A 24,720-nucleotide genomic window follows, 5' to 3' on the forward strand; every position below is an offset into this window, starting at 1 on the left:
TTGTAAAAGACAAAGAAGATCAGAAAATAAGACAGAATGGGCATTCGTGTTCAACCAGTGACCACGTATGAAACAAACTCAAGGAGGAAAGCATGCAATTAGTAACACACCTTATTTAGATATCACAACAGGATAGTTAAAAGGAAGCCCTAAGCACATACCTACAGTTTCCACAAGAACAACATCGTAGCCTCCTCCTTCACACAGCAGAATGGCTTCATTTGTGGTCCTCGTTACACCTCCCAGCGTCCCACTGGTTGGAGATGGTCTGATGTAAGCATTCATGTCTCTTGACAACTCAGTCATCCGTGTCTTATCACCCAACAGAGAACCTTAAACATGTAATGTTAAATTATTTCGGAAGTGCAACACAGACAAACTTCCCCTTCTCCCTCCCACCAATAAATGAGCAGGAAAAGACAGACCTTTTGGGCTAAGTCAGTCAAACAGGAATATCCCAGCAACAGTTGGTCAAGACTTTGCTGAGGACTAGGAAGTTATGGCCTGGTTCTTCCACCTATCAGAAACTGGAGAGGCCTGATAAGCAGACCCTATTGCTATCAAATACAAAGAATTTGTTCCAGATCAGAATTAATTCCACACCTCCTGAATGGCTTTTTGAGGCCTACACACACCAGGCCACACAACCAAATATTTGCTGTTTCTGTCTAAAGGAACAAATATCTGCATTATGATTCTGATACATCTTGATGGTGGATTTTTTTGTTTTAAGAAATCTGACATAAATCTATTTGAACAAATTGTGCATCAGCCTCAGCAAGATCTATGCACACAACACACATTCCAAAAGATGAGGGATGCTCAATTCTTTCAACTGGTGCAGTCTTGCTATCATATTTTGCTATTCTGATGCATCCTGAATGCATGCATTCAAGAATACAGTCTGTCTTAGTGCCAGGTCATTGCAATGCTGAAGTTTTTTGTCTTTATAAATAGGTACACATCACGGCATCTTCTGTAACAGCACAGAAGCTGAAAAACTAATGATGTTCCCTGGAAGCTGCCCATCAGAAAAAGATCAGAATCAAGATTCTATATTTATATCAGGAATACCATGAATCAAGCATGGTCAGCTTATAATTCCCCTACAATCTTTTATTTACTGAAAGTGACACGTTACAGCCACGCAGCTTCAAAGAAATTCAAATTTAGAAAAAAAAAAACTGTAAGGCTGAACATTCCAACAGCGGAAAAGAGGAAATGTCACAAAGTTAGGAGACTGATACCTCTTTCCCAATTTCATATCAAATGAGGAAAAAAATGAAGACCTGATACAGTCAATATTTTTCTCCATTTGGCACAAAGAGATACTCCTATAGTTGACAAGGTATTGGAAACCTGACTCAAACTTTAATTCACACTCACCACCACTTGTACTAGAGGAAGGGTCTACGGCCAGCACAGACACTTTGTGTTTTCTTTCTGTAAGCATTTTCCCAAAGCACTCTATGAAAGTCGATTTCCCAGCACCGGGAGGACCAGACAACCCTACATAATCATATTAGAAAGGAAAAAACATTTTGCTAATCAAATAAATAATATATCACATGAACACCATCAACATCTAAGTTGATAACAACTCATACTTTAACACAATATCACAGCAAAGGCAAATAGGAGATATGTCAAAACTGTTACACCACCTAAGCAGTTGTAATTCACTCAAAATACACCATCTTGATTCACCCAACACAGCAGGCCTCGCTTCACTACCCTTAATCCCACCCACACTAACAGAACATTATCCACACATATTTACTTCCCTCCAAATAAATTTACTTACACTGACTTATCTTTCAGAACTTTCAAAACATTTCATCCTCAAACTGCGTTTTTTCAGATGTACTGACAGTTATGAAAGAAACACTGTAAAACCAAAAGCCCTTACCTTGCAGAGCTGTTACTTCAAAAAATGAGGCCATTTACTTGCGTGTCAAAGCTCGCAAACTAAGATTAGCACCAAACTTTTCTTACTCCCACACCCAAGTTCTCGTTCTTACTACCTTGGTAAAGATGACACAAGAAATGAGCTGGGCGTGACATACATTAGTAGCCCATCTCTTTGCAAAGGGAAAATATTTCAGAGCTTCCAAGAGAATCAGGTGCAAGTCTCTTTCAGCTGAAAAGTAGGCTGCTTTAAAGGAAGGCCATAAGACAGGAAAGTACATGTTTTATCTTTTGTAAATCGAAAAAGGGATTCAAGAAAACACCTTCTTCGGGGAAAGATCAGGTCTGCTTGACTACATCCTTTCTTGTCTAGGTGTAGATAATATCTGCATCAATCTGCAAACCACCTAACGTTTCAGCTTATAACAGTTACAAAAAACACCCCACGTAACACACCCTCAAGATGCAACAATAATTTCTAATGCTTTTTCAAAAGCATCTTTCAGATCAAGCCATAATTGATGACTGGACAACAGAAGTGACCTAATTGGTTACAAACCCCACAAAACCAACAATCCAAGACTACACACCACAAATGATAGTGATAATGAAAGGTGAGAACTGCAATTCCACGTAAGCAACTACTAGACAGATATAAAAGGACTAACCCACTCTAAAGGCAAGTGGTTTTCCTTGATTTAATTTTTCTTGTTCCCTGTGGTAGGATAATACCTTCTGAAGGAGCACCTGGGCTACTTTCTTCTTCCTACTCTGAGTTGATTCTACAAGTGTAATGGCTTCAGCTAAACAAGCTCTATGACCCTGGATTAGTCCATTGTAAAGTCTGTCTACGAGTCTTTGTTCTCTGTCAGAAAGTCCCTCTATTTGCTGCTCAGGGGCTACTTGTTGACAGAGCTCTCTCCTCAAACCATTCAAAGAACACATCCATTCTGTACGACAGTGGTGCACTGATGCAAGAGATCCAATGCATAGAAAATCTGCTCTGGAAATGAAGTTCATGAAGTAAGTTCTTCTGGAGAAATAACGAGGGAATCCCATCAGCAAAGAGGGGATCCTCATCTTGTTTGGAATTAAAAAGTACCAGAGGTATCAGTTCACTTCTGTTGGCAGACGCCCTAAAGAGAAAGAGAAACGTTTTTAATTTCTTCAAAGCACTTGTAAGGACTCAAATGAAACCTGTCTACACAGGTGACCAGCAGCTTTTTTTTATCCGTACCTACTGTCTTGAACAAAGATAGTTCCCTTTTCCAGCTAAAAAGACACAACGAAAAGTAGCCACACAACTTTCAGTAGCGCGTCCTCTCTTTATTATCATACTCAGTAAAATATTACCTTTATAAAAAAAAGCAGACACGTAAACAGCAGTTTGAAATAAGGCAGCCTCTGAGAGCACAAGCAGCGTGCCGCAAATCCAGGCACAAACCAACCCTCGTGCTCCCTGAAATCGCTGTATGTCCCACTCTCACGGCTGCAGGGCTGTTTTTAACAATTGTTCGGGATGAGGGGTATTTTTGTCCGGAAAAAAAAAAGGTGGAGGCAGGGGGTGCTCAGGCACAAGAACGTTTAGGACTAAACCCAAGGATCTGAAACCTCCCGGAGGATCCCGGGCAGCCCCGGCCCCGCAGCCGCTCCATCGCCGCGGCCCGGGCGCGACCGCTGAGGGTGCGAGAAAATCCCCCGCTCCCCGCCATTCCCGGATTCCCAGCACTTACCACGGTCCGCCCCGCTCCGCCCCGGGAAGTGACGCCCTCAGGCTGAGCCGGAACCCGCTGTCCGGGCAGGGAACGGGGAGAGTAGGATGGGGCGGGGGGGTCCCGAAAGGAGAGGAGCTTCCCCCCTCCCTACCACCACCTTCCCCCCGCCATCCTCCTCGCCCTGCAAAGCCGGGTCTCAAGTCCTCAGGTCTCATTTCTGGCCATTCCGTGAGCACACGGACTTCCACGCCGATGGAGCCACAGTCCCTCTGCCCTGGCCTTTCAAGGAAGGGTGTTGCAAACCCTCATTTCTTTCCTGAGATCTTGGAAATGTCCGCTTTGGGTGCGTGCGTGGCGATTTACTCTTCCCCTCGTTTCATTTCAGATAGCAGCAAAGGAGAAGAAATGCTTAAACCCCCACCTGTGCTAATTACATCATATTTATTTTCAGTCTTCGTTTTGGCAAGTTAAATCTGGATTTGAAAATTTCCTGCCATGGAATGTTGGTTTATTGCGGGGTGGTGTTTGTTTTACTTTTTAAAAACTGTTATTATTTCCACCCGTCGTCTTCCAACCCCTTTTCCGCCCATCTCCTTGTTAAAGTAGACACATTTATTCCCAGAAAACGTAATGCACGGAATTCTCCTGGCTGAGCTGTTCCCAGTGCCTTGCAGTCTTACATCACACCAGACCCGTTCAGAGTTCCCATCACACGGGCAGTGCAAGTGATGCACTGTATAAAATCACTTTTGCTTTTGTATAAAATAGCAAAAGTTTCATTCTTTACAGCTGAATGCACGATTTAATCTCATTATTTTTATTCTGGTCCAGAAGATTATCATACCCAGAGAACTGAACTCTCTTCAGAGCTGAGAAAACATGCAATTTTGTGTCCCTATCAGCATGTGATGGAACCACAGCAAACAAGAAATCCCATTTGAAAACAGCCTTGTGAAGTCTATTTAACCAGATCTTTATTCATCAGTTAGCATGTATCACTATAATCTCTTCATTAAATAAGCTTTCTAAGGCTCTCTGTTTCAAGTGCTGTGCTTAAACCTAGGTAGCACATCCCCATTATTTTTTTAATAACAGCAGCAACAACAACAAAAAAGCCATTCTGCTATGGCTTAGTTGATCCTGCAGTTTATTCCACTTTGTGGACTTTCATCTTCAATAATTTGTCATTGACCTAGATGAATGGATATGCAAAACATTTTGTCAATACTGAAGAGGAGAGTGGATTGTTCAGTTCTCTGTCTATGATAACCTTGTGGACTGGAATAATAGGAATGAGATTAAATTGTGCATTCAGCAGTTCAGAACAAAACTTCTGCTATTTTATACAGCCCATCAGTTGCACTGCCAATCTGATATGACCACAAACAAGCATGTATGTGCTCCAGAGCAGTTTTGCTGCAAGAACTGTTTTCAAGACTTTGCACACTGATGAGGTCTGGAAATTCGAGTAATCTCTCTTTTTTCACCCCTTTCCCCTCAACTCAGATTAAATAAATTTGCTTTTCTCCAGTCAGAGACTAGAGTTTCCAAATATCAGATACGATAGGAAGACTTCCTGTTGCATTAAAAATTACACACACTCCTTCTTTCAATATTCTGGAAAAGAGATTACACAGGTCTCCTAGAACTGTGCACTCTTCTACCACCTCTGATTTTATGTTTCCCCTATGATCTTTTAAGGTATGTGACTGAACATGCTTTTTTTTTTGTGTCTTTATTACACACAGCCCAATGAATTTTGGTCAGATTCACTGTATTTGTGCTTTCTGATCTCCAACATACAAACTGCTCTAGGCTCATGTATTCTATGCATTCGTCATTAATTTACTTAACATTGTAGCTGAAGTATTCATGAGGGTAATTCAGTACCTTTCCATATCAGGCTCTGTTTCTCCTCTTGTTCTTTTAAATGATCTTTCAAATGTATGTGTGTATGTGTGTGTTGGTTTGGAAGCTTTTTTAATTTCAAATTTAACTCATCTTCCTTTATGTTCTCTATGCTTCTTTTCCCCAGGGGTGTCAGAGGAATAAAAGTGTGCACCCCATAGTCATTCCATCACCATCTGCAAACTTGTCCAAGATTTAAGGAAAATTGTCTGGTTTAACCTCCTTGCTGCAAGTTTACCCCAGATGTTAAATAAAAGAGTACTGCTGGTAACTCGTGAAATGGCAATCTTCCTTCTGAGCCAATACTAAATCAAACATCCTACAAGGTGTTATAAAGTATTGTGCCATGAACTACAGGTGCAGGGAGGCACAAGTATTTAGACAAAATGTGCAACTGAATCCCAGTCATCATAAAATAATAGAAAAAGGCCCTTCTGTAACTTCTTACAGCAGAAATAGTATTAGCATTAACATCTCTGCCAAATTCAACCATGCAGATTTACATTCCATCCAGCTGACTTCCCCTTGCAGTTTTAGTTGGATTCATTCATTCTCCCTTTCTCTGGCAGCACTCTGATTTCCTTGCTCTGTTCCCCTCCTCTTTAAGCAGCCCCAAAGTAATCTTTGTGCACATAATTACCACAACAATATTTAATTATAGGCATAGACATTTCTTTACAGCTATGTGCTGTAAAAGCAAATACAAAACTAACGAATCTCTGTGATCTAAATGAAATTATGACAGGACAAATAACTGATGAAATTAAATAAAGAGGACCAGCTTGAAACTCACCAGCTTTTTCCTGAACATGTAAAGATGTACTTTTGTTAGGAATTCCCTATTGATCCTGCTCTCTGTATGTGAAAAGGTCCAGCATGCCTACAATCCATACTGGTTGTAAGTTATGAAATTTGTGTCGCAAGACAAAATTATTATTTCTTAGAGATGGGATTTTGTTTCATCAGTTCTTTCTACCCCCAGGCTGAGGGTTTAAGAGGGCTCTGCCATGCACCTGAATCCCTTGCTCTATTATGCTATATTACAAAATGAACTTCTCATTCAGGAATATGAATTCAGTGGCAATTCCTACACTGATTTCTCACATTGCACTTCCAGTGTAACACCTGGTGGTCATCACTCTCTTTTTCCTCCAACATTTCTCCACTCTGCTTGTAGTAAGTCCACCCTCCTCCCTTGCAAATGCACGTTCTTGGCTAGTATGATTGCAACTGGACTAATGGCTTTATTACAAAATATACAAGTATTTTATTACAAGCAATCCGGGGGGGGTGGGGGGAAACAAACCCAAGAGATTCGTACAGCAGTACAGCCAGAGCAACAAACAAGTGTCAATTTGCAGCAAGAGTTAAATCCTGCCTGCATATCAGGTTTAGCTAAGTTGCAGAGTAACTACAGTCCTTGCCACGGTACAAACTGAAGCTATAGTCCTTTCCTGCAGAAGACAACCCTCAATTCATTTCAGTTTTCACACAAGCAGAGAAGATCGATCCAACCTCCTCTTTACAGCAAAACGCTGAGCAAGGTAACAGCTGATTACAGCCTTCCTTTCAAGAAGAAAACACTAGCCTTTCAAGAGCAGTCTTAGCATTTTAGACAAAATACACCTTCTCTCTCATCTTAAAAGATGTGAAATGAAAACAACAGGAAGCATATTCACAGGTGAATGTCTGCTGTTTAAATACAACTTGAGCTCAGACCTCAGATTTGCAATCGTGACTCAGGCAAGAAAACGGCACAAAAAAAGTTCATCTCCCCAAAGACTCACTGACAGCTACACAAACAGATGTTTGCTGCCTACAGGCATCCTAAGGTTTTACTACAAAAAGGCCAGGACAGAGCAGCAAGTCAGCTCCCTGGCTAGGTCTGGAGACAAGAGCCTTACCACAGCTTCCCAGGTTCAGCCACCTACAAAGGTGGGATGGCTCCAACAGCTGAGTGGATTCGCTGTACTCGTGCTGGTGAGGAGCCATGAGGTTATCAGAGCTCACAGAGCTGCTCGAGAGCCTGGAAAAACAAATTTGCTTTTTGAGCTTTGGCTGAGACCTACAAGAGAGAATCTGAAGAAAGAAGAGGAAAAATTAATCTTAAATAACTGTGTAATATTTTTATAAACAAGGGAGCTGAAGTTTCTTCACAAAACTTTAGAGCAGTGACTTTAACATTTTCTTGGTGGTATCAACTGAGCTATAATTGCACATTAGTGAGAAATTATATAATTACAGGAAAGTTTTCTATGGCTTATGCACAAGTTTTTTATTTGTTCATGATGAACTGCCTGATATAAAATTAAGGGGACAGATAAAAACATTTTCTTTTAAAAGCAATTATCTTTTCTGCAAATGTTGAGATTCCTTTGGGAAAAAAATTACTGTATGGGCAGAAAAAAACCCAAACATTATTCATATAAGTCTACTGGTTGTGAAAGCAAGTTAAATAATGTTCTCCACAGCTGATTCATTGTTAAAATTATAAACCTGGAAGAGCAACTCACTTGCCAGTAAAATAATATATTTTTTTTCTTTCAATTGGCTTAAAGACTATGTTTTTCTCCATGGCCACCAATGACTCATGATATCAAAATATTTCTCATGTAGTTCATTATTGCACAGCCGAAAAGGAAATCATTAATTGCCTCCTCCTGGTTCTTTTCAATACAGCAATGAAACCATAGCAAGTATATTAGTAAACATAAGAGGCATAATACAATCTGACACTTGACTTTGCCAGCATTCCCAGCTACTTTTTGCTTGATTGCTGCAATTTTTAAGTTCTGTAGTTGACAAAGCCCTGAGCAGAGGAGTGAGACTTTCAAGTGACTAAATACAATCCTCCTTCCCTCTACCCCAGGGTGCTAAAAATTTATTAGGTCAGAATGAACTTAGCACAATCTCACACAGCAAAAAGTGAATACCTTAAAGTTCCCAAGGTGAAGCAAGGAATGGTGAATGCTTAACTCAGTTTATCATTGTAGACAATATGAATATTAAGAGTAAATACATAATCTTTCATGCATTCAGATGTTTTTCCCTGCATCTCCAACAGCATCGATGCTCAGAGGTCTGTCTGAACATCCCTAAGCTGAGTGCCTCACCAGCAGGTGAAAACCACAATTGGTGGAAGTGAGGTAGTGGGTAGAGTTATCCATAGGAACAAAACATTGCAGCAAAACATATCAAGACACTTTCTGTTTCAGGATGACATGGCCAAGATGAAAAGGAAGACCAAGCCCATCTGATAGTGAGGATTCAAAACTGAGAAATAGGAAAACCTAAGTGTTTCCAGCTGGGACCAAAGCCGTGGTATGCACAGGGAAGCCTGTTTCTGGCAGTGCACCTAAGTGCCTTAAACATGAGGCTCCTGTTTATCACACTGGATATTTCTGTTTCTCTGGTATGTATGTATGTGCATACGTGTTGTGTTTGCATGTTTGCTCTCCAACATGCCCACAAAAGCACAACTGTGGTCTTCTTATGATGCAAAATTGTGTAGTGATTTCAATGTCCCATTTTTTTCCAGGCAGTGGAAGCGGGAGTGAAAACGACAAAGAGGAAAAATTCTGCTAGGATTTCATGTTATATTATCAACACATCCAGAAACATGGCAAAACAACATTGTAAAAGGCTGGCAAACTAACTTAGAAAGGGCTTGTTAAAAAGCACATTGGATCATATTTTGTGTCATTGCTTTATACCACAAAGGAAACACCTTTATGCTAGTGTTTATTTACAAAGCTTAGCCTAATGCTACAGAACGTTGTACCATAGAATTAAAATGAAAGAGGAATCCTTAAATAAGGTAAAAAGGCAAGAAAAAAAGCCCAAAGTCCAAGCAAAAAAGAAATTTACAATCATAACTGATGCAGTTGCATGGGGGAAATTAGCTACAGAATATGAAAAGAAGTAAAATATTTGCTTCTAGGAACAGCAAACAGAGGTCTAGAAGGGAAATTGGGAATCTTTTTATCCAGAAATTGGTATTTTCATCTCAATACCTTCCAGACTAGGTCCATGTTTAGAAAAGAATTCTATGTTCTATGTTCAAATAGCAACATCTCGATATATTATGTTTCAAGAAGCAAAGATGTTCCACCAACCTTTCCCCACACACACTGTCAGTTAGCCATTTATTTGTTCTCTGAAAACTAGTGTTTAGTGCATAGAAATAAAATTGAGAAAAAGTTCGTGTGACTCCCGCCGTCAGGATCACTTACTTCTTTCGGCCAGAAGGGGAAGCCAGCGCACTGCGTTTGTGTCACACCGCCCGGCTGTGTTCTGAACACAGAGGAAGTCGGTCTTAGTTCATCGTCGCAACCGTAAATCTATACCCTGTTGGGTCACGGCAGACTTTTAACCCCCTAGGGAACTTAAACACATCGAACATTTATTCAGAGTGCATTCAGTAGGCTTCAGAGTGTAAAAAAAAAAAAAGTCACACCTTTGCCAGCAGGAATTCCGTCTCGGGTTTTTTTTTGAGAGTTACTCAAAGAAAACTAGCAGCAAGTGGCCATAACCCTATTTTGGAGCCCTTTACAGCAAGTTTCTGACTTTTGCTCTTGCCCTCTCTCTGGTCGCTGCAGTAAGTCAGGGATCTCTGTGTAACATAGGGCTTACGCAGGAATTCCATGTTATTTCCCACCTAAACCAGAAACAAGATACAGAGCATAAATTTTAACTGGTAATTCTGCCACTGTGCTAAGACACCTATTCAGAGTAGGAGTGTGAGAAACAAACTGAAAACTTCAAATGAGAGGTATGAGGAGTTGCCTTTTTGAATTAAGGGACTTTATGTTTTCTTGTTGAGAATGAAGACAAGAAATCTGCAGTACTCACACCTCAGATGACTTGTGGTCATCAGTATCCTTCATCCTTCTCAGACCTGATTTGTCTGTATTTACTTGATGTTTCGTGATTTTAGTAGAGAAGGATACAGACTGAACAACTGAGGTGTTGGTTTTTTTTCTAATCAACTCTTCCATTTCAGTTCCTCAGCATTAAAAACCTGTTTATTTGATTTAAGATAATCTGTCAGATGTGTTAGATTAGGCCTTTCTCATGGTGCTGTAGAAAGAAACACCAGCTGCCAAAAGCTGTATCTAGGTCTGTCCAAAATGTCTTGGTTTATATGTCTATGTGCCTCTAGTCTGGCCTAGACTCAGACTTTCTGCCCATTTCTGGGCAGAAACTTCCAGGAATGCTCCACTTCCAGGAATGCTCCAACTCTCATCTCCCTGCTCAGCCAGAGGCAGACTATTCAAACCATCAATGGATGAAACATTAAAAAAAGAACAGAGGAACCCCCAAATATACAGCTGTGTTACACAGATATAATATATATACCCCCCATACCTTGTCCTTATTTGCCACATATTCCAAGAGAATATATCCCTAGTGCTGTTTCCTTCCCATGTAACAAGACTGATACTAGAACACAATAAACAGATGTTGAGTACTTCAATCAGGATGCAGCACCAACAGTGGAGGTCTGACAGAAGGTCTTACATGCCCATTAGATCTTTAAAATTACCTAAAAGGATGAGATAAGCAAAAAAATTGGTAGTGTTGCATTAAAAGCATTCTAGAAGGCCTTCTGTGTTCCAGTGTCTCCTTCCCATCACCATTCCTTTCTGCTGATGACTTTTTGTACCAGCTTATTCTAAAAAAGACGGAGTAGAGACAGTAAGGATTAAAACAGAAGTTACTTGCAGAATGAGAAATTTCCTGGGAAGATCTTGATTATGTTTTTATAAAAGCTTCTCATATTTTATACCAAACACTGGAATATGAAGATATTTTTGCTAAAGAGCAACATCTTTAACAAAAAAAAACCAAAAAATGACAACAATTAAAAAAACCCAAATAAACAAACCAATAAAACAACTCCCCACAAACCCAAACAGAAAAACCCGAACAAAACCAAAACCAATTCACAGCACCAAATCAAAAAAAGACCAAGAAAATCGGAGCTCAAGTCAGAGCTGTCAGCTCCTAAGACACATTTCAGAATGACATCAATGGCATTTCACCTCCTCTGTGCTACTGTTCAACTGAAGGAAAAGTAAGCAGTCATTCAGATCCACACTCACATGAGCTGGTGTTCTGGAAAAACAGCATTTCATGAGTTAAGGCCTCATGATCTGTCCGTCTAAATATGGAAAGCATAAAAATTCTGATGTCATCGCCTTAGAGTGAATCCATTCTTGTAACTAAGCCTATGACAAGAATAAAAATGGCATCAACAATCTGTTCTAATGACACTGTTTGTATCATTTCCAATTACAAAAGTAACATTTCTCCAGAGTCATTAGTGCCCTGCCATTATAGCTGTCACCGCTTCTCCAGTCTTGCTACTCTGAGAGCAAAGACTCTGGGTAGGTTCCTCTTAGGAACATTGAGAAGCTTCAGGAAAAGCTCTTTTCCAGATGGTTTTGTATGTGGCATTAATACTCCAGCATTCTCAATGACAGTTAAATGCTATTAGAAGAACACACTCCCCAGCAGAAAATTAGGGTGCCTGTGCAAATCATTAAATTTTTTAGCTGCAACTCATCTTCATTTTAACTACACAGACATATGGAACAAGGAGAAGAGGAGAAAAATATCCTTGCCTGTTTTATATTAAATCAGGATGGCTGAATAGATACAAAAATATATTCAAGTGATGAAGGGATCCTCAGCATCTCTGACAGAATTCAGTTTTTCAATATTTGGACCAAGCCCTAAACACTCAATCACAGCACACAGCAGGAAAGCATCCAAGAAAGTATCGAGGACACCTGTGCTATTCCCAATATGCATTTTCCTAACCTGTCATTGACAATCTCCAATGACCAATTCTCCAAAACCTATCCAGGTAACTTGTTAGTGTTTTACTATCTTTACTGACACAAATTTCTTCCCCCGTCCCCAATATTAAACTAAATTTTATTCTCTGCAATTTAAGCCTGCTATTTCTTGTCCTATTCCCCATGGAGCAGGAAAAAAAGAAGATTGAACTTTTCTTCCTCAGAGTAGCTTTCTATGCATGTTTCAAAACAAACCTCCCAGTCTAACCTTTTCAGTTAATTTTAAATCATATTTATTTACCATTATATTTTAGAACAAAACTTGAAATAAATAATGATAGTAACACAGGGAGAACAGTGAGCAGGCAGTTTTCCTCCCTTGATTCTGCCACCATGCACATAAGCATTCTTAGGTTACTTACTGATAACTGCAGTGTCTCAGAAGCTCAGACAGCAGGGCAGCATGTACTTCAGCAAAGGTTACTTCTGAAAAGTTTATGGTCAGCCTTTCTGGAAGAAGACTACAAATACAGATAGCTAATGCTAGCTATCTGACCACATACTCTCTTAATTCATACATTCTAAGTAACAAAGACCACATTTTAAAGTCTGACCTGTAAAAGAAAGCTCTTTTAGTTCCTTGTGATCTAAGAAAAAGATGACAGCACATGCATTTTTTCCCATTGAAATAAGAGGAAACAAAACCCGCCCAACTTTTGCCTCCCTTCTTCACTTTAATGCAACTGTTGAAGGGTGTCATCCCCCCTCTTTTTTTTTTTTTTAAACTGTGACTCTCAGGTGCTTCTTGGGTAAATATTTCAACTCTTATTTAGGAAAGAACAATGAATACTTAAACAAACAAAAAAAGAAACCAAAAACCAAACCACAACACTTTTAGGAGGTTTAGTTTAAAAATGTACCAGAAAAACAGTCAAAAAAGAAGAGACAAGAACAAAAAGAAAAATAGTTTAATCCAAAGGAATTATCTTTTCAATTAGCTTAACTAATCTTTTCTGAGGACTAATCTGGACATTCCCCATGAGCAATGTTCAGGAGATATAAAATTTAAGATTTTTAGCTCAATTATGTAAGAGTCCTGGAATTAAGCCAACTTTTTCACAGAATCATTGCTCATTCTCACAAGTGCTTTGTGAAAACATCATGAGATGATGAACGCCTCCAGATTCCCAGGAAAATATGATGGAAATCCTCTGTGTTTCTAGTGGAGGGACAGTCACTAAAGGCCAATGCAAGAGACATTTTATATAAAATACATAGACATTGCTACAAAGCAAGGCCATTTGGCCAGGCACCCATCCTACTAAAAATGTTTGAAAATCACAGACTGGAAATGATGTTGCAAAATGCAATTCTGAGATGTATTAAGAGAAGTGTTACAATGAAGAAAGGAAGCCACCAGTTCACTTTACCCAGCTCTCCACTTGATAACTTTGAAGCACTGATGAGGCCTCAAATCAACCACAGCGCTCAGTCTCAGGGTCCCTACTAGAAGGGGAAAGAACCCAGAGGAAAACTTCACCAAGTACATTTAAAAGTGAAGGAAAACAAAGACCTTAAAAATGAGGTTACTGACAAGAGGAGAACTGGAAGAGCAGGGGATGGAGTGGGAACATATCTTTCTTCGAGGCATATGGTGTCATGCAGATGACAGTGAATGATTTGCTGCATCACCATCAAAAGCAGACTAAGAAATAATCACTTCAATTTGCAGAAAGGCAAATTTAAACCAAATAACAGACGAAACATTCTAACTACAAGAGTGATTAATAACTGGAACGAGGTACCCAGGGAAGCTGCAAAATACCTTCTGTTTGAATTTACTTAATCCCTCTATGAAGTCCTGACCATACCATATACCACCTGACAGCATGCATGATGCAGCCAGCCCATCACCTGACTGGGATTTACTGCACTTCTGCATATGCATAACATGTATGAGGCTCAAATACACTTCAAATGCAGCATTCCTAAAAGAATTTCTCTCAAATCTTTATGCACCCAAAGTGGTGTTTCAGTTTTTCAAAGTTATTTTCCCTCCCCTCATAGCCCTTAGGCTTTTAGACTGATCTTTTCAGAGGCTGAAATTCATAATTCATCTGAAGAACACAGCATCTGTTCCAGTGTGACATCTCCCCCTGTTGCTGGGTCAGCTTTAGCCAGAGGGAAGCCACATGGAGCAAGTCCCTCCAGATTTTTGCCTTTCCTCCCATAAAACCTACAGAGGAAGAATTCATTTGGGGGATGTGGCAGGGAAGGAAGTGAAGCAGATCCCTGTACTCCCCCTCTCCAGATATCAGGACTCCAATTTCTGACCTCTTTTCATCCAGCTTTCCAGGAAAAGCAAAACAAAGCCCCAGCAAAAACCAAACACAAAAACCCCTCAAAACCACAAAAGATCATCACTTAAGCACATCTGATGAGACAAAATAAAGTGATGCACCCCAAGCTTGTGCATTAACATGGTGTATTTCCAAACAGTTGTACCACACGAATATTACTTTCAACCTAGCCTGGGTTGGATTCTACACACTATGCAGGCCTCATTTTGCAGACACCACAGTCTCTCAACTTCAATTTCTTAACCCCTCCTACATTATCACTGAGAGGTGTTACAGTATATCTAAAGAGTATAAGCACCTATGGAGCAAAAGAACTTCAGGACCACATGAAGGCCTAAGCTCTGTGCAACTGATAGTTAGTGCTGTAGTTTTGCAATTGAGCTCCATTTTTCTGGTACCAATTTTCTGGTACAACAAACCCATATTGAGCAAAATATCACTATTTTCTATTCTCAACCGTGCCTTAAAAATTAGGGTCTTATAGAATTTGCCTTCTCTAAAGAAAAGGAATGTAACAATATTTCCAATTGCATAGTTTGTACCTTAGTAGAAAACCAGTAAAACAGCAAAGGTTAACCATGTCAGACTCGCAGTCTGGAAGCTGCACTCCCAACAACCCACAAAAATAAACAAATACCCAAAAAATAAAATGCCCAACAACAAAAAGCAGAAATTAAAAATACCCCACATGCAACTGCTTGTTTTTCCAGGTATAACACTAAATATCTTCACATGGTATCATATCAGCTCATACTCTACTCTCTTTCAGTAATGAACCTGTTTACTACGCTCTCAAAACCTCCTTAAGCACTCAGAGGAAGAAAGGTTGAGGAAAGAGGGATCAGGCTGCAAGGAATGAGAGGTAGGAACTTCACAAGGAGCCTTCTCCTTCTGCATTTGAAAAACTAAAACCAGACACAGAATTTAATCCATAGATTATACCTTTGAATATAGGGAAATTAAAAGTGCCTAATTATTTTATATGCCTAAAGAGGATATCATCAGTCAATTGTTACAATACATGGTATTCTTTTTGAGGAAATTAGGCCAGCTTTTACTGACATACTAGCCAGCACTTAAAAGTACATTGCATTCCACCACAACAACTATGTCGTCAATAATATTTGCTGCCTCTCTAGTTTTTACTACTTATTGTCATCAGAAGCTTCAGATGATCAGAGAAACCTCAACCCTGTTTCCAGTGGTGCAGGTTCCATCCCTGCTCCTGTGTAAACACCAACCTTCACGCGTGCAGGCTTTCACCCACAACTCCTGTACGTAAAACATTCGTGTCTCGGATTGATTTTAGGAAAAGACTTAAAAAAGTAAGGCACCATCTGGTATCTACACATTCATCCACCATGTGGAAACCAGTTACAATCACGTTTTCCAAACTTGCATGGCACTGAAAGGTTACCATATGGAGATGACTAACAGTGTTATTTGGATTAGGCCTTCAGTTCCACCCAGTCCCCTACAAGGGCTGTTTCCTGTTTATGTGACAGGCCATATCACATTTTTCAGGCGTGCCATATACAGTTGTAGAAATAATGAATTTTGACTGGCCTTCTTGTATAAACCACCCGTGTGACACCATGGTAATTCCCAGTGTAAGGAGAGAAAGTCACATTTTACAAAACATAAAGGTGGAAAAAGAGCATAAAAAAAAAAAAAAACAGAGGAAAGGCCACATCCTCCACTTCATCCACCTTATTATTGAAGGAACAACAGTGCAAGAGCACCCAGACAACAAAAATAAACACCACACACAATGAGATCACTCATAGCACCACCAGGCGATCCTTTCCCCCCACTCTAGTCCAACACAATGCCCACATGCAAGACAGCCTCCATGCATGTTCAGCTGGGAAGTTCCAGGTCTGACCACGTTTGGGATCGTTTCATGTAATGGCACTGCCATACCCCAGTCACCCACCCACTGCTGCTGGCACAGAAAGCACAGGGAATGCCCCTTTCTCCAGTGATGGTTAGAAAACCTGGCTGTGAACACACTCTCTTAGTACTTCCTCAGCCAGCCATCCCTCCTGTACCTGCTCCTCACCAGCTCAGCTCCCCAGCTACCTCAGTGTCACCACTGCTGCTCCCTTGGCTCCTCCCTGACAAGGCAGTCACTGACTCAGGGCTGGCTTGTGTTTGTTTCTTAGGGTAACTGGGGCAGAAAAGGGAGAGAAATAAGACTAAGACCAGTTTGCAGTTCTCTTCATTTCCCTAACCAGCTTTGCTTATCCTAAAAGCAACACCATATCCATGTTCTATAAAAGGGGCAGTGTCGTATCAGGGGGTGGGGGAATCAGAGGCCACAGCAGTAAATCTCCCTCTGAAAGAAGATCAGGAACCCTCCCTTGCCACTGTTTTTTTGCTTTGCCTCTGTTGATAACTCACAATGGGGATTACTCTGGGACTTGCATGGTGCTAACAGATCCCCTGAGGCAGAACAGATGGCTCCTTGCTGAAAGTATGTGCTGCTGAATCAGGGTCCTCCAACTTGAGGCTCCTACTCCAAGGTGAGAGCTTAAACTGCCATATGTGCCCATGCAAACGTTAAGATATCTCAGTGCTTTTCTTAGAACTGTTTTGAAGATGATAAATTTCTACAAAGTTCTGATTGTAAGCTTCCTTCTACCAATGTGAGCTCATCAAATTCAACTGAAGCATTATTGCTGGATCTGCTCAAATTTGCTCCCGTGACTTGGGGAAATCACAGGAACATTTAAAGCAATGACGTGATTCCTGAAAGACCAAGTGTGGCAAAAAACTGGTTGGCCACAATGCCCAGAATATATTCTGAATTAAGAGCTGTATTAGTCTTTAGTAAGGGTACAAAGAAATCCCACACCCCAATTAAAAACTACCCCATGAAAGAGTATTTACAGAGCTGCTCTCTTGGCACAAGATAAAAATCCAACTCCTGGACTCATAAGTCTTCAGAGCATGCAGATCAAGGTAGCTTCTTTCTGTGCTGCTTTAGAAAACAGCATGGACCAAATCCAACAGACACAGGGATCAAGCTGTGTTTGAGAGGATTGTAAAGTCTGTTTGTAGTCAAACCATTGCCCGAGTCATGTTCAAAATGAAGCCATGCTTGGATCCAGTTTCTAAACAGTGCTGTTGCCAGCACTATGGCCTATGGTGATTTTGACTTGAGGAGACTGGTCCACAAGCTTGAAGGAATATCTGATGGGACAGCAGCCATCTTTCAGTCTCCACATATATATCTGAAAACACTCAGGATTACCAGTCCCTAAAGTATCAACAGAAGGCAGAAGTGAAGGGCTCAGAGATGAGACAGAGCCTGCTCTCCTGCCAAGAACCAAGCGCTCCAAAAAAATAGTGAAGTGTTACTGCAGCACTACACACATCAAGTCTCATTCTCTGCTTGTGCTAAGCTCGACTCAGTAATCTAAAGGAACAGAAAACCAAAGTTATCATACAAGAAAGAGTGAGGGAAAGGGAAGTTAGGCACACCATTTTTCTTCATATAAAAGGATGTTTTTACGTGTTACAGGGATACTGGGGAAAGAAAGAAGCAGCAATAGGAAAACTAGGGGATCCTTACAATGGCAGACTGAGCTCTTCCCACCATGTCTAAGCAAGTGACCTCTCCACTTAAATCAAACTCTTTGAGCAAAGAAAGCCTGTTTTGCACGTGCAGAGTCCCCTCTGTAATACAATTCTAGCTCATTTTACATTTACTACAGTACAGAGTTTTATCACTGCTATGAGATATCTTTACTCCTGTCTACAATCTGAAGCAAGTGAAGGTGCTTACTTCTTCAAAATTTAACTACAACAGCCTCCTCTGAGCTTTATGGATTTAAAGTCTCAGATGAGCTGGCGGGATCATAAAGAGACGATACGGATTTTTCAACTCATACCTTAGGAGCAGGATGAAAAAGGGAAATCACAAACCAATTCCTAAGAAAAAACTATCAATCTGCAGTCACTAGAATAAAAAACAATTCCTGAAAGATGACTGAATCAATTCCAGGCAGCTCACAGCACATGAAGGCACACAGACATGTGACCTGCGGTGGCACAGGGACAGGAACAGCACCACCTGAGGGTGGCAGCCCCTGGCAACAAGGACCACTTCAGCCAGCCCACACATATCAGTGGCCCCTGCCAATGAGAGACAGCTACAGCTACACAGATTCATTTTGTCCCGCAGAGGTTTCCCCTCTGAGCAAATCACCAAGGCAAGTGGAAGAGTACGGAAGCTTCGTTTCATAAACCAGACAAGTTATTTATTCTGGAGCCTGTTGGGAGACAGAGAGATGACAAGAACGAGTGCCAGGCTTGCCTGTAGAGCTGAAGGCAGCAGTCAGGGAACACAACCACTAAATAGAAAGCCTGAGCACTCTGGCTGACAAATTCTATCACTTCAGTCAGATGCAAACCAAGTGACATAATACTGCAGAGAGGAGGGAAGAGAATCTTAAATCAGTAAAAAAACTTTAAAGCAGTAAACCCAAGCAAAAGTGAAATCCTATAGCACAAACCTGTATATCTTCCTCTTCCAAAGAAGATTTAACACAGCAGGGGTTGAAAAAGTGGTTCCTGTGAAGCATGTATATCTTTATGGGTGGCTTCCAGTGCCTACAGCAACCTATGATTCTTTACCTGCCTTTGGCAGGCATCCTGTAGAGGGTTTTCTGTCTGACTGAAACATCCAGCATCCAGCAGGTATAAGAAAAGAATGAGAGAAAAAGCTACTTGCAAAGAGTTCAAAAAAATAAAGAAAGTCATCAAGAACATAGAAGTCAGGGAAGGAGTCTTAGGGAACAGAGAAGCTGCTAGATCCCCTAAAGGATAACATGACAAGGGTGTCTCCATTAAGTCAAGGGCAGAAAGGAGCAGAGGAAAAGAAAAGTCATTTTCCCTTCCTTTCTGTACAGAATTACAAACTTATTTGAAGAAATGAACTGTGAGATGATGCATGTAAAAAATATATTGCTCTATCATGACTGGTGATGGAAGAGTTATGTTGTATATTTAGGCAAACATCCAGAAGAACGTGACTGCTAGTTTACGGTTATGAATCGTGAATCCCAAGAGCAGGATAAGATGCTACAATGTGCTTCACAGAACAAACCAGCAGCAATTAATAAAGAGAGCATCAAAACAGCCAACTTCCAAAATGTCGATCAAATGCTTAACATGTGGCAAGACAAAGGAAAAATCAAGAAGACAGGCACACCAAGGAAGGTCCTTATACATTTCAGACCTCTCTGCGCTGATTTATTGTCTTCAAGAAACAATACTCATAGAACTACATTCATTGAGGCTAGAAAAGACAACTACAGTTGTGAAACCATAGCTATGGTAGCAAGAGAAGTGATTTAGAAAGCAAATGGCTTTAACAAAGTAGATAGCAATACCAGGTCAGCAAGCATTAGAAGATCAGGTCCACAACTCTGTTACAGGATCTGTTAAAACATGAATTATTTCTCTCCATACCTTCCTAAAACCACACAGGTAACCATGACTACCTCTCTTAGCTTTCAACAAAGCTTTTAAAGGTTCACCAGAGACTTTTAAATGGTTAAAAAGTCATCTCCACCTGGGGAGAATTATTTTATTTCCAGCACTGAAAAGCCAAAGCAGACATTTCAAAACACGTTCAGCTCCATGGCATTATTTGTCTCCACTTGTACTGTTCACTGCTTTTCCTCGATACTTTTTCTAAACAGTTATCCATGCCTTTCAGTTTCTCCTAACAGGGACTTGCCTTGGCTTTTCAAGGAGTGTCTTCTGTATTCAACTCTTTTGTTCAGAAGACTAAACCAAGGAAACTATGGGGAAATAAAACCAAATAAGCAGCAGGAACTCACCTGGTTACAGAGCTGACACTGTAGGCTCTGTCCAAGTTTCTAGCTCTCATCGTTCTCTGTTTTGTAAGAGGTCAGTGAGAAACACTTTTCCTTCTGTCTTGTCCTTTGCCTTTTCCAGCTTTCTGACTCCAGCTATCCCAAGTGGGGCAGATCAATTAGAAAACTTGTCCAAATTGCTCCAAAAATCTTCACAAGAGCATCAAGCTAGCAGCTGCTCCCTTCCAGGTAACTTCTGCCCTGCCTCCTGTGTTTCTGGCTACTAGTCTGTTGTGGTTTAATCCCAGCTGGTAACTAAGCACCACACAGCTGCTCACTCACCCCAGGTGGGGTGGAGGAGAGAATTGGGAGGGTAAGAGTGAGAAAACTTGTAGGTTGAGATAAAGACAGTTTCATAAGTAAAGCAAAAGTTGCACACACAAGCAAGGCAAAACAAGGAATTCATTCCCTGCATCCCATCCCCAGAACAGCAGGGTCTCATCACGCATAGCGGTGACTTTGGAAGACAATCACCATCACTCCAAACATCCCTTCCTTCCTTCTTTTTCCCCAGTTCTACACTCTGAGCATGAGACCATGTGGTATGGGATATCCCTTGGGTCAGTCAGGGTCAGCCATCCCAGCTGTGTCCCCTCCCAACTCCCTGCAGCCTCCTTGCTGGTGGGGTGGGGTGAGAGGCAGAAAAGGCCTTGACTGTGTAAGCCCTGCTCAGCAGTAACAAAACCATCCCTGCTCTATCAACACTGTTTTTAGCAAAAATCCAAAACACAGCCCCATACCAGCATTGTGAAAAGAAATTATCTCTACCCCAGCCAAAACCACAACAGAGTCTCAGGTGCTATTCCAATCCGCTCATCCTATTTAATAAAGTACAGCTGAGATACTCTGAGCCATCACATGAAGGTACACTTTTGCCTTGCCCCTAATGTCTCCACACCCCAAACAAAAAGCTGGCTAACAGATAAGGAAAATATTATGTATGCAGCATTTCAACAGGATCAATAAAATAGAAAAATTGACAACAATTTCTAGGAACTTACAAAAACTGGGATCTTGCCGGTCCCAGTTAATTCAGATTACCATTGAAAATTTCTGAGGTACTGCAGAGAGAGTATTTTCTAATTTTAATCTCCGTTTAGGAAAAACAGAGAGGCATTACAGCCCAAAACACAAAAGACAGTAACATTCAAAGCAGTCAGAACATAAAACAGTCTTTTCTTATTCCAAAGCTATTTCAAAGTTTACCAAAACTTGCACAGGATCATCCAAACATGAAAACATCCAAATAGAAATGCTCTTGAGACTTGTATGATGGATGGTTACAGCACTAATTAAAAGAAGTCACTACCTCACAGCTGCATTCCAACAAAAGGAATGAAACTGGTTGGGAGTCAATGTAGCAGGGGCTGAGCACAGAAAAGACAGAGACAGTGACTGAGCAGCGAAAGGCATTCTTTTGCTTTTTGGTCATCTTTAAATTTTCTTTATTTTAAAGAGTTACATTTGTGCTATGACTGACTCGTTACGAAAAAGATACGTTAAACCGAATCTAAAAAAAAATAAAATAGCTGTTCTTGGAATTTAAAAATACAAAAAAGTCACTAACCAAGTCCTCCTTAATCGGGAACTCAAACATCGTGGATTTTTTTTCCCCTTAGCAGGGGAAGAAATGTGAATTTTAAAAATGTATACTAAGTTGAGAGAAAGAGAGAAAGAAAAAGAGGAAGAAATAGAGAAAGAAATAGAGAAAGAAATAGAGAAAGAAATAGAGAAAGAAATAGAGAAAGAAAAAGAGAAAGAAAAAGAGAAAGAAAAAGAGAAAGAAAAAGAGAAAGAAAAAGAGAAAGAAAAAGAGAAAGAGAAAGAGAGAAGGAGAGAGAGAGAAAGAAAGAGAGAAAGAAAGAGAGATTGACTCATTCTCCAAAAAGGGCTCTTACTCATTACAGTGACACACACATGTATGTCTGGCTGAACACACATTCATCTCTGCTGCTCAGCTTTCCCTCATGCTCCTGCGAGCGCTCCATGGTCCACTTTAGGCAGGCACAGACACTGGAATTCTGATCAACCCCCAGTCTCTCCAACTCCATAATCCCAGCACCTGACAGACACTTTCCAGCTGCAGTGGGACAGTCCTTCCCTCACCCCTCCCCAGAGCAAAAGCAGAAGCGTGGAGAAAGCTCAGCTCAGCATATCTTCATTTTTAGTTGTTCCTCCTCAAGACTATATCTTTATCTGGTTTGGTAAGAGTCTACTAAGAAGTGGACAAGACAAGGTTTTAATCAAATGTAAGCAGTAACAACAGGTTTTATTCAAAACTTCCAGTAAAGAGGACCCACTAGTTTTGGAATAAAGATACTTAAAAGTACTACAGCTTATGTGAATATAAAAGATCAAAGAGAAGAAAATAAACCAAGCAGTAAAAAAAAATAAAAATTAAAAATATATATATTTTTTTAAGTTTGAAATAGACCCATATGGGGATACTGAAGTCCTCCAAACAATGAACAGTTACTAGATTTGGCAAAACAAGGTTCTCTTACAAAATTAAAAGCCTACTTCTGTTACATAAACTGTATAAAACTGCTCAATAGTTAAAGAGCATTCTGTACAATTTTGTCTTGAAATACACAAAGCTGCAGCTTTCAAACTGCAGCAATTAATAATTTTGTCCTCTTCATGGGTAAAAGAAACTTTGCAGTTGTTTTGGGGGAAAAGGAAGAGGCAAAAATAGTCAGAATGAACAAGATGAAGCCACTATAAAAACAAAATGCACAGCAAAATTCAGACCTCAGTTTAAACTAGCACGCTATGTGTACAATATATTCTACATTTCGGTTGTCATTGTCCCCTCCCACTCCCACCTCCCCCCATTCAAATATTCCTAATTCCTTTACAGTCTAAATCTAATTAATTTCTAAACTTTCAAATACACCATACATACACTTAGCAAAAAACATACCTGACATTCTTACAGCAGTATGGTCAGGACACAGTTTCAAAGATAGTACACAGTTATTGAGATTAAGCCTTATGAATTTTACTTTTAAAGAGAACAGCAACCATCAATTCAGACAAATGTTTTTAAGAAGTCCTGAGGAGAGCCTGCAAAGAGCAGGCTTCACCAACATGGGCTCTTAGCTCCAGAGGACACAGGGGAAAACACGGATGTAAGGAAGGAGAACCTCAAGAGCGCCAGCTAAAGGAAGATCCTTTGGGAACTCGGTCCCACGGGCTGTGATCCCGGCTCGGTCGTCCCTGTTGTACTAAGGCCAGCAAATCAACTTGGCCACAGTAAGTTACAATGTAAACTAACATTCTTTATACCAACAGTATGTCAAAGGGGTTTATTTATCTTGTTTTCTGAATCCAACAGTTGGTCACAGAAGTCAGGTATTTTCATGGCTCTTATTCAGCTGTTGCCAGTTCAGGGGAGAAAAAATAAATGTGTGTGTGTGTCTGACTCATACGTCTTTCAAGTACATGCAAGGCTCAACTGCTTCCAAAATGCAGGAGTTTGGGACCTTTTAAGACACTGAAGAAATAGGATTATGAGGAGAGCCCATCTGAGTAAGTACTTTATCCAGCCACTGGAGGGGACCATGAAGATGTATCTCTATCCAGCATGGAGTGCTCGTTACATCCTGGCGATGATACTCAGCTCCCCAACCCTGGAAACAGAATCATAAGTGGGGAAAGAAAAAAAAAATCACCTTATTTTAAAATATTAAATACGTGAGAAGCATCTTTCTTTCTTAACAAATTATCTTTCAAGTGTCATTATCAGCAGGGTAGCATAACATCCTTACGTCAACTTTTATCACAGTTCAACAAACAAATCAAAAGCTAAAAAAAGTAATAAATGTGGTGAAAGTATCATTTTGAGATCTCTTGATCTCCTGGAATGGAAGTCTTTAAAGTCTTAAAGACATAATCTGTGGCAGTGCAAAATTTCACCATAGATCACTGCCAGCTGCCTCAGGTCCTAGGAAAGGCTCTGAAAAGGGGGGTAATAAAGTCTTCTCTGCCAAGACCAAAACCAGAACAAACTGGGGGGAAATGCTGCCAAACAGATCACCCAATTAAAAAATTAGGTCTAAGAGTGATGTGGAAGTGGGGATGAGGCATCTGTCTGACAAGAACCAAAGTGTCATTCTCTGGATGAACACAGTAAACT

The 24,720-nt window shown here is 40.4% G+C and overlaps 2 protein-coding genes across 10 annotated transcripts in view; both read right to left on the minus strand.

The window, feature by feature from the left end:
* Positions 1 to 32: 32 nt before the first annotated feature.
* MMAA (methylmalonic aciduria (cobalamin deficiency) cblA type) lies at positions 33 to 9,944 on the minus strand. 5 transcript variants are annotated; one of them, XM_017820073.1, is made up of 5 exons: positions 9,764 to 9,944; positions 7,436 to 7,557; positions 2,577 to 3,044; positions 1,387 to 1,509; positions 33 to 332 (listed from the first exon to the last, which is right to left on the minus strand). In XM_017820073.1, the coding sequence occupies exons 3-5, from the start codon at positions 2,986 to 2,988 to the stop codon at positions 112 to 114; spliced, it is 756 nt and encodes a 251-aa protein (XP_017675562.1). In that variant the 5' UTR covers positions 2,989 to 3,044; positions 7,436 to 7,557; positions 9,764 to 9,944; the 3' UTR covers positions 33 to 111. The 5 variants fall into 5 exon arrangements, with proteins under 5 accessions (XP_017675562.1, XP_017675563.1, XP_017675560.1 ...); XM_017820074.1 differs by having other exon boundaries at positions 7,436 to 7,610; XM_017820071.1 differs by lacking the exons at positions 7,436 to 7,557; positions 9,764 to 9,944 and adding an exon at positions 3,642 to 3,667.
* Positions 9,945 to 22,819: 12,875 nt separating this feature from the next.
* SMAD1 (SMAD family member 1) overlaps positions 22,820 to 24,720 on the minus strand; it is an 84,118-nt gene continuing 82,217 nt past the window's right edge. For all 5 annotated transcript variants that reach the window (XM_017820171.1, XM_017820175.1, XM_017820173.1 and 2 more), the window contains one exon: positions 22,820 to 24,214. In XM_017820171.1, the coding sequence (XP_017675660.1) occupies positions 24,071 to 24,214 (144 nt within the window). In that variant the 3' untranslated portion in view covers positions 22,820 to 24,070. The remainder of the gene's footprint in view (positions 24,215 to 24,720) is intronic.

Source organism: Lepidothrix coronata, unplaced genomic scaffold (genome assembly GCF_001604755.1).
Source record: "Lepidothrix coronata isolate B3197 unplaced genomic scaffold, Lepidothrix_coronata-1.0 Scaffold79, whole genome shotgun sequence".
NCBI classification, from domain to species: domain Eukaryota; kingdom Metazoa; phylum Chordata; class Aves; order Passeriformes; family Pipridae; genus Lepidothrix; species Lepidothrix coronata.